General features: G+C 42.2%; 1 protein-coding gene across 3 annotated transcripts in view; it reads left to right on the top strand.

The window, feature by feature from the left end:
• LOC147148968 (voltage-dependent calcium channel subunit alpha-2/delta-1) overlaps positions 1-19,880 on the top strand; it is a 73,470-nt gene that overhangs the window by 26,120 nt on the left and 27,470 nt on the right. For all 3 annotated transcript variants that reach the window (XM_086027747.1, XM_086027748.1, XM_086027746.1), the window contains exons 7-17: positions 5,625-5,756; positions 7,777-7,846; positions 11,047-11,097; positions 11,227-11,326; positions 16,860-17,018; positions 17,820-17,924; positions 18,442-18,520; positions 18,600-18,649; positions 18,742-18,831; positions 18,942-19,016; positions 19,107-19,187. In XM_086027747.1, the coding sequence (XP_085883873.1) occupies positions 5,625-5,756; positions 7,777-7,846; positions 11,047-11,097; positions 11,227-11,326; positions 16,860-17,018; positions 17,820-17,924; positions 18,442-18,520; positions 18,600-18,649; positions 18,742-18,831; positions 18,942-19,016; positions 19,107-19,187 (992 nt within the window). The remainder of the gene's footprint in view (positions 1-5,624; positions 5,757-7,776; positions 7,847-11,046; positions 11,098-11,226; positions 11,327-16,859; positions 17,019-17,819; positions 17,925-18,441; positions 18,521-18,599; positions 18,650-18,741; positions 18,832-18,941; positions 19,017-19,106; positions 19,188-19,880) is intronic.

Raw genomic sequence — 19,880 nt, 5'->3', positions numbered from 1 at the left:
CAACACAATAAGTGCACCTATCTTTCATAGCGACACTTCAGTGGTTTCAATACATTTAGGCCATTGAGTATTCTTTCAGTTGAGCTATGGTGGTCATATCTTCTGTTATGAACACTATTTAAATGTTTAATAGCTCAATGGTTGTGGGAAGGCTCCGGTGCTTTTTTAAAAATTCTCTCTCTTATTTCTTTCCACTGCAGAGTAGCTCTTTTCTTTCTGTTTTTCTCCACCCCATACGTTTGTTGGTGTAACAGGGTTACAACAAAACACCCGTGAATGTTTTCACCAAAATAAAACAACAGCAAAAAAATGTAACTTATAGCTGCACACATTGCAGCTTTCATGTCAGAAACACGAGTATCACAGTGTGTACGAATATGACATCATTAAATCCAGAGCTGGGTATTTTACTATAAATTGAGCGTCCGTCATTCGTCATCCGTCAGCAGTGTGGGTACCCTTCCATCGTATGTCATTCACCTTTTTATCTGGGGGGAAAACAAATAGTACCCGTATAGGTACTAGGTACTAATTTTAAACGGGCTTCCATCTGCGATCCCGATTTCGACCGCCCCGGATTCATTGCAAAGATATAGAACATTTAAACTGAGCCAGGTCACTTTTGACCCATATTTTGCATCGAACGGTGAAAGAACGTGTAAGTAGTTTGTTCACTAATGGTGCCAGCTGCTTCCACCCAGAGTTACGTGTGACATTATGGTGAAAAAATCTAGTGAGAACATTTGACATTTGAGTCACGTCCTCAGAGTTGTTTAGCTTTACTGTATTGGTCAGTAAACTCATTTTCCCGGCGTGTGAGCTCTAATGTACGTGACAGCGACTGTGTGGCACCGTGACATGCAGTATTCATTAATTAGAAATCTGTGAAATGTGTTGTGTCAGCATTCACACAAAGGAAGGGGTCTGTGGAACGGGTTAAAGTCATGTTGTGGGGCTTGTCTGGCCCCAAGGTTAAATCCCTGACCTTTTTGTTGGACTTCACGCTTAACAGGACATATGGAGGCAGGTGTCCTCCATTGTCTATCTCTGAAAGTTCAGGGCCTGTTTGTTAGCTTAGGCTTGAACCCGTCGTGGCATTGTCTTTTTTTGCCATTCCTGTGACAAATCCCTGGTTATATTCTGGGCCGGGTGCCATAATACACGTAATACACAAAGATGCCGTGTATGGCTTCCAAGTAATGAATATCAGAGCTGCTGGATTCTATCCAGGAGTAAGGGATGTTCTGATGGCTCAACGAGGACAAAGGTCTGTATACACAGTCATATCTTGGTGAGTTTTTGCATTGTGGGGACCAAATATCAAGGACATTGCATAGTATAAATTGAGCTCAATGTACTGCAGGTGTGAATTTCCATGACATGTTTTTTTGTTTTGTTTTTGGTAGTCATTTTATTGTACATCTTGAATGTATATTTTGCAGTATTGGGACTTTGAATCTGAATGAATTCTCAAACAAAAAGGTCAGCTAGCGCTGATACTTTTTTCCACCATTTAATATGATATAATATCAACGTTTGGCTGTCATCCTAGTGTAGTGGGGACACATATGCACCTGTTGGGAATTTGGTGAGCGCATATGGGAGAGGTGTAAAAAATTTAAGTAAAAAATGTGTATGTGTCCATAACAAAAATAGCTAAACAAGATTGGAGTATTTGTTTTGAAGGAAAGGTTTTTTTTTCCAGAGTAGCCCATGTGAGAAATGTCTGTTTACACAGTCTTGTCATGGGGACCTTTTACAGTGCAGCGACCAGAAATCTGGTCCCCATCAGATAAATCCATTGCCATGAATGTAGAAGATATTCGGAATGTATATACAGTGTGTTCTTCTGTGTGCGTAAAACTAATTTTCATTGGAAATTCTGCATTAAGCATTAAGCAATCAATGTTAGAGGTGTGTCATTTGGCACGTGATGAAAATATTGTCGACACACATCAGTCTGCATGTGAACCAACCCCCGTCCTTGCATATTTTTTTTGCAACGAACAGCCATCTTCACCACAGACCATATTTTTCTGTGTGCTCTGAAGGGAAAAGAAGACATTTGTACGCTGTTGAGGGTTCAATTTGCCCAATTTGATCCCCACCACATAAATGTTCCAGGAATAGCCTTTTCTCAGCCAGGGGGTGAAATTGGATTTTCTGGGTAAAGCGTGAGGCAGGGTTATGAAATCACCCCCCACCGCACTGGTCTGCTGTAAAACCAGAAATTCAGCAGATGACGGACACATCACAATCGCTGCATCTGTTTTGCTAAGTGAGGGAAGAGTGTGGGGTGGAGTGTAATTGTTATTGTAATTGCTATACATCTCGGATAAGATTTATTGATTTTAAATGTTTCTCAACAAAAGAAAAATAAATAAGAAAATCAACTTTGTTTTCATAACAAAATGTTGTATAATCCGGAAACCCATTTTATGAAATAAGGAGTTGGAGTGCGCGGACCATAAATCGGTTCCAAATAAGGGATATAGGGAATACATGAGTGTAAGAGTCATTCTGAAGGTTGTTGTTTTTTTTTCAACATTGTCCAATATGATAAAAGGCACGTCTTGGGGACCTCTTGTGGTGTGGGAACCACAAATCGGGAACCCCATTATGTGAATGTAAAAGTTATTTTGAAGCTGATTATTTATTTGTTTATGTATGTATTTGTTTGTTTGTTTGTTTAAGCAGTGGTTCATTCTGTCCAAACACGTTTTCTGCCAATGCGTGTTTTCTGTGTTTATCCATTATTCTATGGGAAGAAAATGTTATTTATTCATATTTTTGGGACCTCTTCGGTTGTGGGGACCATAAACCATCTTCCCATAAGGAATGCAACCAAATATAATGGCAGAAGCCATTCTGAACATTGTTGTTTTTGTCCCATATGAAAAAATAAAAGACACCTCTTGGTGACCTCTTGCGCTGTGAGGACCACAAATCAGGAGACCCCTTATTTTCATTAGGGAGTTATTATGAAGCTGGATGTTTTTAAACGATGGCACGCACCATTCACGCATGTTTTCCATAATGATGTGTTTGTTTTCTGATATTCATTGCTCGATGGGGACAAAAACATGTTTACACATTTACATTTCGGGGACCTCATAGGGTTTGGGGACCATAAATCAGGGGAAACGCTATTCTGAGGGTCATACATCTCGAATGCCCCACATGACAAATTTCTTTTTAGACAATCACCACTTGTAGTGTGGGGACCAAAAATGAGATTGACAAAAGGCAAATATGTATGAAGGAGCTCTTTCTAAGCTGATTTCTTCTCTTATACAGGCACACAAAGAGATATATGGCTCATAGAGTTATTAACCTTAATGCTGGGGTCCGGTGCACTTCTTGTACCTCCAACATGATCATTTTTCAGGAGACCCCAAAACACCTTGTTTGCTCAGTGACATTGCATCATCAAAGAGAGCAAGCCATTTTCAACACTTTAGATCAATAATTTGTAAAAAAATAACACCCACACTTGTGGACGGACTAACAGATTTTTGAAAACATTTGAAATTTACCAAATTATGACCAAAGAAGTTGCGGCCCGACGACAGCGATTATTATTCTGGTTGCAGTGTGCAGTCGTTTAGTCATCTTATTCATCACTTGCGCTATGACTTAATCTCTGGGTTCAATGCAGAGTTCATGCGGGAAAATGTATTATCCTGACTATATGCAAAGCGATTTTATTCTATAGCGCCATTGTTACTTTTAGCCTCACGCAATTTGAACTTTTCTCATTATGCACCACCGGCTATAGTGCTATTTTATCTCACCCCATTTAGAATTCTGAACTTAATGAGGTAAATGCATAATGTGCACATTCGCACACGCTCAAACACACTCAGATGCACGCACACACACACAAACACGCGCACACACACGTATGTCTCAATTTAAAAACAATAAAATTGCCACTCTTGGCAAATGGAGGGTTCATTAACTGCTGTCTCGAGAGGCGTGCATGCAAACGGTGGTGTTGCACATCAATGCACCACATCACAATCCATACAATAAATAAATACCCACTATTTCACTGATTAACATATATAGAAATTCAAAACCGAGAAGGTTATTGCTTGTGACAAAATTAGGACCAAAAAGCCATACACATACGGTACAAAGTATGGAAGTGTTTTTAACGGTGCTGTTCAACATGCCGCATCCTCAAAAGGCCATTAAAAAATGTTGAATAATAATAATAATGTCATCGTATAAGTAAAGCATGGGATTAAAAATTCAACACACTCGTTACATCACATTTTATTCACATTTTATTCACTGATATTGCATCATCCATTTATTTGCTTCCATGCCCCGGAAACTCGTTACATGCCGGATAAGTGAAGCACCTGTGAAACCAAAAAAAAAAAACTGTGTCAGGGTTTTTACTTTCTGGACCTGGATTTGTCTTTGTCTTTATTGATGTGTTTGACACATTAGTAGTGACATTTACACATAGTGTAAAGTCAAAATTAGACACAACTGAATATTATTATCTTTGTAAAGGCACAGGGTTTTATACAGCTCTTGTAGGAGAGCTCTAAAGACATACCTAATGAAGTGCCGGGTATAACTTGAATAATGCAATGTTTAACATAATCCCTACTGTCAGGCAAATGAGGCACGCGTGCAAATATTATGTCCTCAGTGGAGGAAAGCAGACTAAAAATGACGAAGAATTGAAGGGGAAAAAAGAGTGTATAGTGTGAGGCTGATCCAGTTTGGGGGCGCCCAATGTTGCGTCCCCCTTCATCCATCATTGTGAGTGTTACGTGGCTGGCCTGTCCAAGTGCTGTGTCACTGCATCCATAATGCCTGTTGCCTCCCACAACACACACTATAAATCAGATGCTATCAAACACACACATCCGCACGCGCACACACACACGTAGATGCTATTTCACTTATCAAGTTATTTCAAGGTAGAAATGAACAGGTTCATGTTTGTGTGGGAATACTTGTATTCATCAAAAATATCCACGCGTTTCTGTTCACTTCGCAGAACCTGGGGAATTACAACAATGTGTATTAAGGTGTTTATCTTGGTCTCTTCATAGACATTTTCAACCAGCATCACACATACTTGGAGGTTATAAAAGCTCAATTATTCTGTGATTGCACCAATAAAAAACTAAAATAAATAGGATAAAATAAAAAATTTGACCAAAATATGGGACAATTGAGAAAACAGGATAAATGATTTGAATAGTGTTATATGTCTGGTAGGGTATGTTAAATTTATTTTTAAAAGATTTTATGGCAAAGACATACTGTTTTTGCTAGCATACTTCTGACACTAGCTAGCAGGCTAGCCACTGTTTTGCTTAATTACCCCAAAATTTTCATTTTCTTCATGTGTGAGAAAATGTCTTTTACAAACATGACAAAGGTTTGCATCCCAGTCATCCCGTTTCAGAGGCACTCTTGCGATCTTCTTTGTACAACCATTTACAACATCCACCCAATTTATCGACCTTACCCACAAGTTCTTCTAGATTCATTGGAGTCATTCTTTTCAGTTCAAGTTAGCAGTAGTCACGTGGAAGTACCCTGGTGCTCGCTTTGTGTGAAACGGTCCATCATAACCTCTCTTTTGTTTTTAGCAACCATTGTTCTGAATGAGCTGAACTGGACCGAGGCACTGGAGGACGTGTTTAAGAAAAACAGAGAGGATGATCCCACGCTTCTTTGGCAGGTGTTTGGAAGTGCTACCGGTCTGGCCCGCTACTACCCAGGTAGGCAAAGGAAAGTAAGAAAGAAGTTTTTACATTCACAGAGAGATTATAAGAGATTATAATTTCTGGTGGTTGCGCAAAATATAGTCAGCTGGCTCAAGATAATTTCTTAAAGTAGACTATATATCTACTTAAAATATATCTGTATCCAAATGATTTTATTTTGTGCTACCTCCTGACAAAATAAAATTAAGTAAATTCAACACCATTTTTTTCAGTGTAGTGAAAGAGTGTGATGGTTTGGAAGGTAAACAGAGTGAGCAAGAAGTTAGAAAACCCAGTAGGTAGGTTGAAATGTACAGAGTTGCTCCATATTCCGTCCATCCATTTTCTTCAGCTTGTCATGGTGGCAGCGACCTAAGCAGAGAAGCCCAGACTTGCCTCTCCCCAGCCACTTGGCCCAGCTGATTCCCAGCTGGAACATATATGCTTCTATTTGTGACCGGCCTGTGGTGTAACTGCACAGAGGCGTGTTGGACCCGATGTTGGTAATTTTGCAGATGAGCACAGGCCTGTCGATCTGCGAGACGGAGGGCTGCTTTGCTGTGGTAATGGTCACAGCCAACCTCAGTCTTGGCCAATGATTGCACCTTCTTTTACTACATTTAGGGTGGCTGTGGCTCAGTTGCTAGAGCGGGTTGTCCAGTGACCGACAGGTCAGCGGTTCTAATGTCGGATCCCACTATCTGTTGTTGAAGTGTCTTGGGCACTGAACCCTGAATTGCCTCCCCGTTGGCGTTGTAAATGAGCAACTGTTGACAATTTCTTTACCTGGTTAAACAAACAAACAATGAATCAATAACTGCAGGGCACTAGTTGCACACTAGGCAAGACTAGGCAAGGTAGCTTGGTTTAGAAAGCGCATTTCATATACAAGGTAACTCAATCTGCTTTGCCTTAATTAAAACAAAAATGCAATATTTGAAAGTACTTACAACCAAAAGATCTTATGACATTCAAAATCAAAGTAAAGAAAAAAGTAGCTTACTAAAAGAACGTACCTCATCAGAGAAGCTTTCAGAATCCTAACCAGATGCCTGAGCCATCTTACCTGGCTAATTTCCAAGCGGACAAGAAGTGGCTATACTCTGATTCCCTCCTATCCTTCATTTCGGCTGCTTGTACCCGCGATCTTCTTGCGGGTGTGACCCACAGCTCGTGACCAAAGGTGAGGGTAGGATCATAGTTCGACTGCTAAATCAAAAACTTGGCCTTTCGGCTGAGCTATTTCTTCACCGCGACGGACTGATGCAGCGTTCACAACACTGCGGACGTTGCAACGAAATGCCTGTCAAGCTCCTGCTCCATTTTCCATGTTACATTTTCATCATCTCTCAGTGGAATGGCCAAATGGTTCAGTATTTCTGTCTATACACTGCATATATTATCCAGCTCAAATCAACAGATTTCTCTGCTTCAGACTACGGTACACACAATTTACTTTGGTGTATTTTGAATGCTTTTTTACACAAATGACCTTGACCCAACAGTCACCATGTTTGCAATATGCTCATCTCACCGCTCACAAAGGCTCAATAAAAAATCCCGTACAAGACAGCCCTATACAAACTAATCATCTATGCTTAAGCTTCATCGTGTTTTTTATTCATGGCATAGTCTGTATGGCCTCACAGGAGACGTTGATGTGCAATATTCCGGAATGATCGCTGGCTTTGATTATTTTATTACACTGTGTTTTTAAATACTACTTAGCATGCATGAAGAGCGGGTTCACTTTCTCATGCGTGCTCATTTTTCATACTCCCCCACACCAATACCAAACTCGCGATTGTCAAAGAAATTAAATTAAGTCCGCACGTCTTGTCATGAATTATATTCTGGACTCTGCAAATTAATGATATGTAAGATGGCATCCAGAAATCTGCCATTTTTTTCTCACCATGAAGTATGTCACCCAGCCTGAAATGATGAGTGTGTTATAAATAAAATAAGCAATTAGTGGTTTTATCTCCTCGCTGCGTAAGACAGGTGTAATCAACACACTTTTCATGTCCTGCAGCGTCTCCCTGGATGGATGCTCGCAAGACTCCCAGTAAAATTGACCTGTATGATGTACGCAGGAGACCGTGGTAAGAGATCATACTACATCATTGCCTGCTGCTTGGCAGCCACAAAATGGTTCGCTGGTTTGAATATGAAGGTGACGACACAAAGCAATCTCTGGAAGAGTTTTGCTGGAATACGGTTTAATAGGGTCTTTACAAGGTCAAAAGATGTTATAATACACTCAATAGGTCCATCTAAACAGTATACCTCTTAAAAAGTTAAGAGGTCGCAGTTCCAGACCACCCCCGCAAAAAGTGAAATTAGCAAAGTAGAAATACACTACCTGTATATAAATACTCCTTTGGCATCTTTTTATACAATTCACAACACTTAATTATTTTTGATGACTTTAAACACATTTTTAAAATAATACAAGTGCATTTAAACATACAGTATATTTAAGATAAGAATGCCTTTATTGATCCCACAGTGGGGAAATTTTCGTTGTTACAGTAGCAAAGATATAGGTCACACAGGGGCGGCGGCATAATGTGGCCATTAATGTATAACATTGACGGCAAACATTTAGAATCAAACCTATGTAGATATACGCAGTAACATGTGTATATACACATGTGTATACACACCAACCTACATCTACATAAAAAATATGAGGAACACTCATTTCGGCCTGTACATAGTACAGAGGAAAAAATACTCTAAGTGACAGTGCTGCAGTGCTGTAGTGAAATGTAAGGAACAGCATTGGATAAAAATAAAACTAGACTAACAGTAGTGGGGAATGTTGAGTATTGCACGGTATTACAGTAGTGGGGAATATTGGGTATTGCACGATACGAGCTCAGGTGCAGGACTGCACAATTGCACTAATGACCGCCAGTTTGTAGAGACTACACAATGTTCTTGTTAAAGAGTCTGACAGCAGCAGGCAAGAAGGAACGGCGGAATCTCTCCTTTGCACAGCGAGGGTGTAACAGTCTGTCACTGAAGGTGCTATGGAGTGCTGTTAGGGTGCCCTGGAGGGGGTGGTCCGGGTTGCCCAGCATTGATGACAGCTTGGCCAACATCCTCCTGTCCCCCACCGAGTCCACAGAGTCCAGGGAGCAGCCCAGGACAGAGCCGGCCCTCTTGACCAGTTTGTCCAGCCGCTTCTTGTCCCGGGCCGAGACGCCGCCTGCCCAGGTGACCACTCCCTGGAAGATGACCGATGCAACCACCGAGTCATAAAAGTTCCTGAGGAGTGTCCCCTGAACCCCAAAAGACCTCAGTCTCCTGAGTAGGAAGAGTCTGCTCTGACTCTTCCTATAGAGGGCGTCTGTGTTGTCGCACCAGTCCAGTTTATTGTTCAGATGAACACCCAGGTACTTGTAAGTTGAGACTCTCTCAACATCTGTTCCCCGGATATTCACTGGTGCAGGTGAAGAGTGCTGGCGCCTACCGAAATCCACCACCATTTCTTTGGATTTCCCCGCATTGATCAGGAGGCGGTTCTGCTGGCACCAATCCACAAAACCCTGAGTAAGTTCTCTGTACTCCCGATCATCTCCGCCTGTGATGAGGCCGACAATCGCAGAGTCGTCAGAGAACTTCTGCAGGTGACAGGTAGGGGTGTTGTAGTTGAAGTCCGAGGTGTAGAGGGTGAACAGGAAGGGAGCCAAGACAGTTCCCTGTGGGGCCCCCGTGCTGCAGAGGAGCACGTCAGACACACAGTCCTGTGTTCTCACATACTGTGGCCGGTTTGTGAGGTAGTCCTGGATCCATGTGGTGAGGTGGTGCGCCACCCCCGCCCGCTCCAGCTTGTCTCCCAGTAGGGTGGGCTGGATGGTGTTGAAAGCACTGGAGAAATCAAAGAACATGATCCTCACAGTGCTCCCCGCCTTCTCCAGGTGGGAGAGTGAAGTGTGGAGGAGGTAGATGATGGCATCATCCACACTGATGCCAGGCTGGTATGCGAACTGGAGTGGGTCCATTGAGGAGCTCACCAGGGGGCGCAGGTGGACAAGGACCAGTCTCTCCAGGGTCTTCATCAGGTGAGACGTCAGCGCCACCGGTCTGAAGCTGTTGAGCTCCTTCGGGTGGGGGGTCTTTGGCACCGGGACCAGGCAGGATGTTTTCCATAGCTGGGGGACCCTGCCCAGCTTCAGGCTCAGGTTGAACATGTGCTGGACAATTCCACACAGCTGGTCTGCGCAGGATTTGAGGAGCTGGGGGCTGATGCCATCTGGACCCGCTGCCTTCCTCGCCTTCATCTTCTTCAGCTGGTTCCTCACCTGAGATGTTGTGAAGGCCAAGGCTGGACAGGAAGGAGTGGTGGCTATCTGGTGTAGCTGGGAGCTGGAGTCTGTGGAGAAAAGAGGGGAGGGGGTGACACGCCCAGCAGGAGGAGTAGGTGGAGACTGCAGCAGGAGAGACTGAGTGGAGACAGGCATCTGATCGAACCTATTGAAAAAGAGATTCAGCTCATTTGCCCACTGCAGGTCCCCCTCAGTCCGGGTCTTGGGTTGTCCGTGGCCTGAGATGGTCTTCAGGCCCCTCCAGACTCCCCTGGCGTTATTCTGCAGCAGCTGCTCCTCCATCCTCTTCCTGTAGGACCTTTTCCCCTCTCTGATCCTCCTCCTCAGCTGGCGCTGCACAGTCCTCCGCTCCTCTATGTTGCCTGACGCAAAAGCCCTCCTCTTCTCCTTCAGGAGAGCTTTTATGTCTGGTGTGATCCAGGGTTTGTTGTTGGAGAAACACCTTACTGTCCTGGTGGGTATGGTGTTCTCCATGCAGAAATTTATATAGTCTGTAACAGTGTCCGTTAGACTACTAATGTCTTCCCCATGAGCATCGCTGAATACTTCCCACACAGTTGTGCTGAAGCAGTCCTTTAAGGCCTCCTCGGCCTCTCCAGACCATCTCTGAACCGTGCGGGTCACAGCTGGCTGCCTGCGGACCAGAGGTTTGTACACAGACTGGAGAGCCACCAGGTTGTGATCAGCTAGTTTGAGAAAGCAGGAGCAATGGAAAAGACAAAAATATTGTACAAACAGTGTACCGATTCGTCTGTTTCCACTAAACAAATCCCCCCATGTGAAAATGAAGGAAAACATGTTATTAGTGCATGTTTTCATACAGCAAGCTACTGCACAGTGCTATTTCTCCTACTAAAAAATGTCACAGAAAATGTTGGTAGGCGGAGTGGTTTTAATGGCAGGGTACGGAATGGATTAGTCCCGTAAATCCACGTACAACTGTGCTTACTGGTTAAGTGTGTGTGCAGGTACATCCAAGGAGCCGCCTCGCCCAAAGACATGCTCATCCTGGTGGACGCGTGAGTTACGCTAACGTCATTGATCTGTCCCCTTATAATTTACCCTGATCATATTTCATTTCTCGACTTCTACACGCCCCTTGGGCTCCTTTCGTTTAGCAGACTGATGTTGTTGTCTGGTTTTTGCAGGAGTGGCAGCGTTTCCGGCCTGACGCTCAAACTGATCCGAACGTCCGTCAGCGAGATGCTGGAGACACTGTCGGATGACGACTACGTCAACGTGGTTTATGTGAGTGCTGATTCAGATGCTTTAAATGCTACCAATTCAGTATTCATGGGGACAATTTGTGGGCTTTATTTTTTTAGCCAATTGTGGGCGGTGTTGAATGACAAAAGGTGGATTTTTCCAGAGGATATTCCATTTTGAAAGCAGTTTAGAAGTGTCCTCTCTTAAATCAACCTAAAATGGCGAAGCTACACACGAAAACAATTCAACATTTTGTTTCTAGTGTCAAGAAATGTCCCCTTAACAATATTATTTTTTGATCGTCTTAAGAGTTTAATTTCTAATTTTTTCATTTGTCCCCCGCTACCTTTTGCCTATTCAAAGCATGTCGCAAAAAGTCATGTGTTGTACTGTTTTCCACAAGGATGCCTTGAAACAAAATGATTACACCTCTTAATAGTCCACACTCTTCCTTATAAACGAATTCATTCATAGATTAAAGTTAAAGTAACCAAAATGTAATTTATATTTGATCAGCATATTTCCGGCTGAATTACTGTTAAATGTTTAACTCACTTAAACTGGTAAGGTATATGGATGTATTATATTTTTTAAAGCCATTTTTCGGACATTGACATCTACTGACTTTCAATATTTAATATTTAATTAGTCCCCTAGATGTCAATGGTTTTTCCCATTCAAAGCATGCAGCAAAGTCACCTCTTCAATTCATTTACAGACATTTCAGAGGAAAAAAAACGTTTCATGGGTGCAAAGTCTACAAAATATAATCAGCATTTCATCTTCATATTTTATGCTGAGGCTAGTTTTCGATTAAAGACGTTTTGACCACATGTAAATCCACTGTTTACTATGTTAATCAAGTATGCATTGCTATTGAAATTATAAACAAATTTAGCTTCAGTCGATCATTTTGGAAGATAGACTCATTTAAAGAGGAACAAATATATGTTATATATTATGTATAATATATAAATATATGATTATATTTGTTATATATTATTTTATTTCATTTTGCAATAGTTTTTGGGATACGGATATTTTTCTTCAGGGTTCTTAAAGGTTAAGCACACACACAAGCAAAGACACTCCCCACGACAATTGCTTTGTCTCACACGCATGCACACGCATGCAGGCACGCACACGCAAGCAGTTCCCAGAGATGGAGGACATGTAATGAAGTATAGATTTCTGCCACGTCTGGCCACCTTCAAGCAGGCCTTTAATGAAATGCCTGCTGCTCTATTTGGTACACTGGATGAAACTTCGCACTTGCTTCGCCGCCCTTTCTTTTTATATACTGCATGCACAAAAGTATTGTGACATCTCGCCAACTTTCCTTGCCACCCTTGCGCTCTACTAAAATAATTAAACCTCAGTCCGAAGCAATTCATTCGTCATCCGTTACTTTCCCCCATTCATCTCTTTGCATCAATGACCGATGTATGTGTGCACCTTTTTTATGTACAATACTGCAACTTTCCCTTTTTCATCTCTCACTTTCTCTCCCTTCACTTCTTCTTTTGTCATCAACCAATCACTCCCACAACCTGCTGCACTTTCATTCCTTGAAACCTTCCAGGCTTGCGATTAAGCATCCAAAGACGATAGTGGTGTGCTGCCATACATGAGGGGTTGTTGCGATCGAGCTTGGAGATTGGAGCTTTATTGTTATCCCTTGGGGAAGCTTTGCTTTTTCTGAAAACAATGTGTCATTCTTCTTTGTGGACATTGATTCTGCGAAGATCTTTACGCAGATACGAACACAGAAGAGACACGGATGATTGGAAAGCAGTCGCCGTTAAATGGTTTTAGCGTGTAGTTTTACCAAAGAGGCTTCCAGAAGTGGGCATTCCAACAGATGGATGGACCGGTCCATCAGTCCGTCGCTAACGGATGCCTGTTTTTCTGACGATTGATGAATGACGGGACACCTTCTAAAAATGACGGATTGACAAATAACGGAGATCGCTTTCCATCCGTGAGTGTAATCGTCTGTAACAGTGTCTAACAGACCTTCAGTCCGTCACTTGCGGACGCCCGCTTTACTGACATTTTGGGGGGGCGGGGGGGGGACTGATGGAACAACGGAGTTCTAATGGACTAACTGGCGGACTTAACTGATGGACTGACCACTGCAATTCAGTTAGTCACGAAAAATAACGGACTGGCGAATGACAGACGGGTACCCCGGCCGCTGACGGATAACGAATGATGGACCTGCAAAATTTAGTAAAATGTCCACCTCTAGAGGTTTCACAGTGCTGTCAACTTTTTACCAAATCTTGGTGTGAGACATTGATTGGTCCCCAGTCAGGTGGGGAAAGATCATTTGACTGTATTTGCTTTACTATTGCGCTTTACTGATTGGTGGAGCGGGTAGTTCAAGGGTTACGCATTCAACATCTTCATTAATTCTCTCGAAAAATCTATTCCAAACCGGCAAATTAACTGAGGTCGCACTCATCACAGGTCATCATTTTGTCTCTGTGTCACCGTCTCAGTACGTCTGTCTTTTCATCCGCCGAATTGCTCAAAAACCTCTTAACACTGGTGCATGCCACCTGGAGGTGTCGGGGCTTGACATGCCATCATTAATCTCTAATGTTAACAATGAATCCTCCCTCATTAACAGCAGCCAAGGGACCAAGTTGGCATTTGGTCAAGGGAGACACACACACACACGCACACCCCCACCCACACACATCCTGTATACACTCGATCGACAGCTGTTGTAGGTTAAAAGGACGCCTGTTGGCTACACCTTTCCACCCCTTCTTTCATGTGTTTTCTCTTTTCTTCCACTTTTTATCCTGTTTGCTTACTTGGAGCCTTGTGGTCTTTAGTAAATCAGGCCCTTATTTTGACTGCTTTCTGTCCAATTGGCAGCCTGGCCAGTGAGTGCCAATGCAGCAAGGAATTGTTCAGGTCTCATTCATGCCGATGTCGTACCACGCAAATTTAGCCCCATTTTGGACCGACAGACGTGTCGCAGACAAACATAGTGTCTCGTAGCTGAATTTGCGTTGACTTGACGCATCGTAGCCCGTGTAGCGTGACATACTCAACGATTGGTCGTTTGGCGTCTGGGACACTTCACGACCACCCCGGCGAAAGACAGGCATGTCAGAAATTTTGTATGTCTTGCCGCATAGTGTGACGTATCCTACGTCATTCTTCGATTGGTTCGTCGGCATTGACCAATAGGAAGACAGTGCCCTCCTACTTATGATGAGTGACTGGATGTGGAGCACAAAAACAAACAAGTATGTCATTCATTAAATTAGTTACCTCAAGTTCTTTTTGGAGAATAGACAGTCCGTGCTGCCCTCTCCCCACCATCTAGGAATGGGTCCATATTCTCGTCTTTATTTATTTATATTTTTTGCCTAACCCTTATGAACAACGCACATGCACATTGATATGTACCATCCATACAATAACAAACATGAAGAAAAAAACAGCTGCTCAATAAAAAGGTACCTGAGACCCAATTGGGAAACCCTGTCACTCTCAATTCCACTCAACTCAAAATTATTTATAGAGTGATTTCACAACAGCCGCAGCTGTAAGTAACAAAGCACTGTACACAAAACAGAAAATGATAACAATACAATCATAAATAACCAAACAAAATCTAAAAAAATAGCTCCCTTCACATTGGCACATCGCATACGCATGAGTAAGAACGAAGTCACCATTGACCAGTTTGAGGAGGTTATGATCATATATGTTGAAACTGCAGCGTACAAGCTAGTAGCACGTCAATATATAACAATAATAACACACAAAAAGCCTTTATTTTCTCTCTCTCTCTTTCCCCCACTATACATCCCTTAAGGTCAACTTCGGAGCAGATGGTTGGGCACTTCTGATCTTAAACTTCACACTTGTGAAGACTTTAGAAAAAGTCAATTTTTGTGGTTGTAAAGGTGTGGTTGAATCTGTGCATGTTATAGATTTGCTTCAACCGACTTCAAATCCAGAATGATACATTATCTTAGTACAGTTCAATTATATTTAAGTTTTAAGTCCAACGCATTGGCATTTAGTCTTATAGAACAGTTTGTTTTCAGTTTTGCTCTTGAGATGCCACTGATGTAGTGTCTGATGACTGCCTTTGCATTAAATATATAACACACAGCCCCTCCCTGCACCCCTGACTGCAGAATCAGCATCTGTGTAAACATGACATATCTCATGACATGAACTAATTTCTCTCTGCACACTATAAGACACACCCTCCCAATTTCCTCATATTCCCTATTTACACACCGTTTCCACCTCCTCATCCTCCTATTAATAAATTATGTATCAACAAAGGCCATTATGCCCACTTCTGTTGTGTATGCATGCATCTATTTGCTGTCTTCTTTAGTTGGTGTATGTTTTTTTTTTCAGCCATTGTGATCATGGCCTTTCATTCAGATAGAGATGTTTGTCTGTTAGAGGCACACGCACACACACGCACACCCCATTGGTTCAAACAAAATGTTGCCTCCCACCTTGTTGATGAGTGTTTGCAGACTCACACAGAAACCCTGATGAGTTGAGAGAAGGTTTGACATTTGAATGCAATAGACGCTATCCTTTGTTTCTGTATGACATAATTAAAGTCATCAGGGTACAACTATGTTGAACAGGGTTCACAAGGTTTGTGGGTCCAGAAGAATTTTTTTTCCAAGTACCCCCCTCATAGTCCTAAAACTAATTAAACATAACTACCATGAGTACCCCTAAATAGCATGGGAATTAAAATGTTGCCTATCTTGGAGACAAAAGTTGGATTGTTATAAAAATAGTCAAAATAGGGCCTCATTTTGGTAGACTGGCACCTGTGTGTAAAAACAAGCAAAACTTCATTTTCGTGCCAGCGCAGTTGTAGTCTAGTTTGTTTGTCGCCGTGTTTCGCCTGTCTGGGCGTTCCGGCGCAGGAAGCAGCCTCGCCCCCAACACACCTGATAACTGGATAACAGAAAGTAGTCTGTGCTTAGCGTAAAGACGAGCGTATTGTCATTTTTGTGCCAGAGCAATGGTCTAGTTCAGTGTGTTTGTGAATTTGGTAGACGACATAACTTCTTGCACGTTGTTTTGACGAATCCCAAGCTACGGCTTGTGTAGAGGACCTTGAGCTGTGTGTATGGAAATGAGGCTTCCTCACCATTTTATTCCCCTTGAAACAAAACAAAAACAAGACGGTGTTGCTGCGTAAACTTGTTCTTATATACTGTAGCTCCAATCTTGTTGCCATGGGTACCGAGTCGTGGCACTCCAAGGATGTGAAGCAATTAGCGGGGCTTGATGAATGTGTCTGTTTTTCCACTGGCTCCTAACAACCAAGGCCAGGTGGGAATGAGGCGTGTGTTAATGTGTGTGCATGTGAGTGTGTATGTGTTTTTTTTCTTGTGCGTGCTATGCTGTATTTCATTTACACATATGTTGCACATGTGGTAATGTATTCTGAATTGCACCGAGCCAAACTGGCACATAGGTCCTAGCGTTTCACTCTAATTACGGCAGTGCATCTTTGGGGTCTGTGCAGTGTCATTTATTGGGTCCTGGCTTTGTTTTCCAGTTCAACACCATGGTGAAAAAGACGGCGTGCTTCGACCATCTGGTTCAAGCCAACGTGAGGAACAAGAAGCTGCTGAAGGATGCCGTGCAAAACATCACAGCCAAGGGCATCACCAACTACACCAAGGGATTTGAATTTGCATTTGAGCAGCTCGCTGCGGTATTGTTTCAGCTCCTTTCAGTATTTTATTTTTAGCCGTTTGAGTTTTTTTTTTTACATTTCAATATTTATTTCCTGCAGGGATGAAATAAATATAAATTCACCAATGGAAAATATTAATATTGAGTACTGATCGCCGGTGTAAGGCAGAATACTCGTAACCCCAAGACCAGTATTTTGGGTCTCCTTTTGGACACACCAGCAATTTACTAATTAATATTAGGAGTGACATGGCTCAGGTGGTTGAGTGACCATCCCCGAGCCTGAAGGTTGTTCGTTCATTACTCAACTCTTGAGCAAGATGTTTTTTTTTAGTAAACTAATACTATGCAGTATATCCATCCATCCATCCATTATCTGTGCCGCTTCTCCTCACAAGGGTCGCGGGGCGTGCTGGAGCCTATCCCAGCTGTCTTTGGGCACTATGCAGTATATCAAATATATATTAAATATATATTAGTATACGTTGTTTTGGTACAGCTTGCATAAACATTTTCCCATTTTATTTTATTACTCCTAATAGTTTAAAATGGCATCCATTTTTGGGGATCATGCTATATTAGTTACTTATGAGGCGTTGGAATGACTGCTATAATATTGTCCTGATGTTTGCTGCCATCTGCTGGACAAAAAAGCTTCTCCATTGATTTCTTTTTGTTCAGCCACATCATGAGGTTTCAGCTTTACAATTGACTAATATCTCACTCCAAATTGTATCAATTGCGCAATATTAAATGACCAAAATGTTGTGACCGAACAAAGCCTGAGTCTAACAATCTTCATGTTTTTGTGTGTGAACAGACAAATATAAGTAGAGCAAACTGTAATAAGATCATCATGCTGTTTACTGATGGAGGAGAAGAGCGAGCACGGGCCATACTGGAGAAATACAACGCCGACAAAAACGTTAGTTACTCACATGACAGCATTGAATTGCTTGTAGTCGTAAAATGCTTTTAATAATTGTGTGGATTCAGGGACCATTCCAGAATCAAAGGACATTTTTTCTTCAAACACAGCAAAATATATATGATGACTTAAAATACCTTTACCGTTGATGGCTGCGCTGGACGATTCAAATTGCATAATTTTTCATACGTTTAACGAATTGTTCTTTTAAACACAACAAAATGGCCTCAAGAGGAATTAGCTTGATGATGTCATTTCTGTTGAATTAAGCAGCTCACTTTGTTTTCTCTTCCTCTTGACAGCTAAAAAGGCCTTAGTAACAAGTTTGTGTGGAGGTTGAGACAACTTCAGAGCATATTTACTACTATTTAAAATAAGTTGAGAAGGAGGCATGTTTTTCTTAATACAGGATGCGATCTTATTGGTAGACCTGATAAAGACAGAAAGGAGCCATGCTCAGGGAGCCATGCTAAACTCCATGCTAAACTCAAAATGGGCATCATTAATGTTGTAGGTGAGGATCTTCACCTTCTCTGTGGGACAGCACAACTACGATAAAGGACCCATTCAGTGGATGGCCTGCTCCAACAAAGGTGCATCACCATGCACATTCACATTGTCTGCAATATGCCGTCACATTATCCATCTCTTGGTTTTCCTTATCTACTCCAGGTTATTTCTATGAGATCCCCTCCATTGGAGCCATACGAATCAACACACAGGTAATTTGATTTAATGCGTTATACATCATCGTCTTCCACTTCTAGACATGACTCAGTGTTTTTTGTTTGTGTGTTTGTTTTGTCCATTTTAGGAGTACCTGGATGTCCTGGGCAGACCCATGGTTCTGGCAGACAAGCAGGCCAAACAAGTGCAGTGGACCAACGTGTACCTCGATGCACTGGTGTGACAATATTTTAGTGCTCTGTCTGAATGTACCTGATCAGATGTACCAATGTGTGGGACAGCGATGATCTTGAAACTGTGTTAAGATTGTTTTTGCGTCTTACTCAGGAACTCGGTCTGGTCATTACCGGGACCCTTCCTGTCTTCAATAAGACCAAAACCAAAGACGACAGGAACGGGGAGGTGCGGTGAAGCTGACACATGATCACAGATGTACAGGAGTCAACAGTAGAGGCCAGCTGATGTATTTCCATTATTTCTATCTCTCATCAGCATCAGAATCAGCTCATTCTCGGCGTGATGGGTATTGACGTGTCTCTGAATGACATCAAGAAGCTCACGCCACGTTTCACAGTGAGTCGAACAGCATTTTGTATGAATTTATTAGAGGTGGTTCGCGTGACTATAACCCACATGCGAACAGAACTGAACAGAACAGAACAGAAACGAACCGTTCGGACAGCTGTTACAAACCATCTCACTCCCAGTTACGTTACTTAGTTGTACTTACATGTTCACAATCACATTGTTTTACTGCTCTCACACAGTATTGCTAGCTAAACTGTAACGCTAGCTTGCCTGTCTTTGTGGGTTTTGTAGTGATGAATAGCAATGGCATTGCCGTTGTTGTGTCTTCATTCTCTGAGCTGCAAACCATGCGTTTTGCCAACCTAATTTTGCCAAAGTCATCGACAAGATAATCCGTGAATTGCAATTTAATGATCTTCAAATCTGCTTCCATCACTGTTGGTTTTTCGGTAGCCACTTCACACCAGCAATTGCGCAACAACTCTGACAGTGTTTCCAGGTTGGTGCGAATGAAACAAAAAACACTCTTTTTTCTTTCTTTCCTTGCTAAAATGCCAAACTGTGTTCAAATGCAGATTTGCAATTATAAACGAGATGACTTGTCGAGTCATGTAGTCAGCCATATCCCAAGTACTTGCCAAGCAAGTCGCAAGTCCTAAAAATGGCAAAACAAGTCTGACTCAGTCATATGATTTGAGTCCTCCATCCCTGGTATTCATGCGATACAATAATGGCTTT

The sequence above is a fragment of the Filicampus tigris genome, chromosome 4 (assembly GCF_054856515.1).
Source record: "Filicampus tigris isolate MCC_2025a chromosome 4, RoL_Ftig_1.0, whole genome shotgun sequence".
NCBI classification, from domain to species: Eukaryota; Metazoa; Chordata; class Actinopteri; order Syngnathiformes; family Syngnathidae; genus Filicampus; species Filicampus tigris.
Note: the sequence above shows the minus strand (reverse complement) of the source record. Positions and strands in the feature narration are given on the sequence as shown.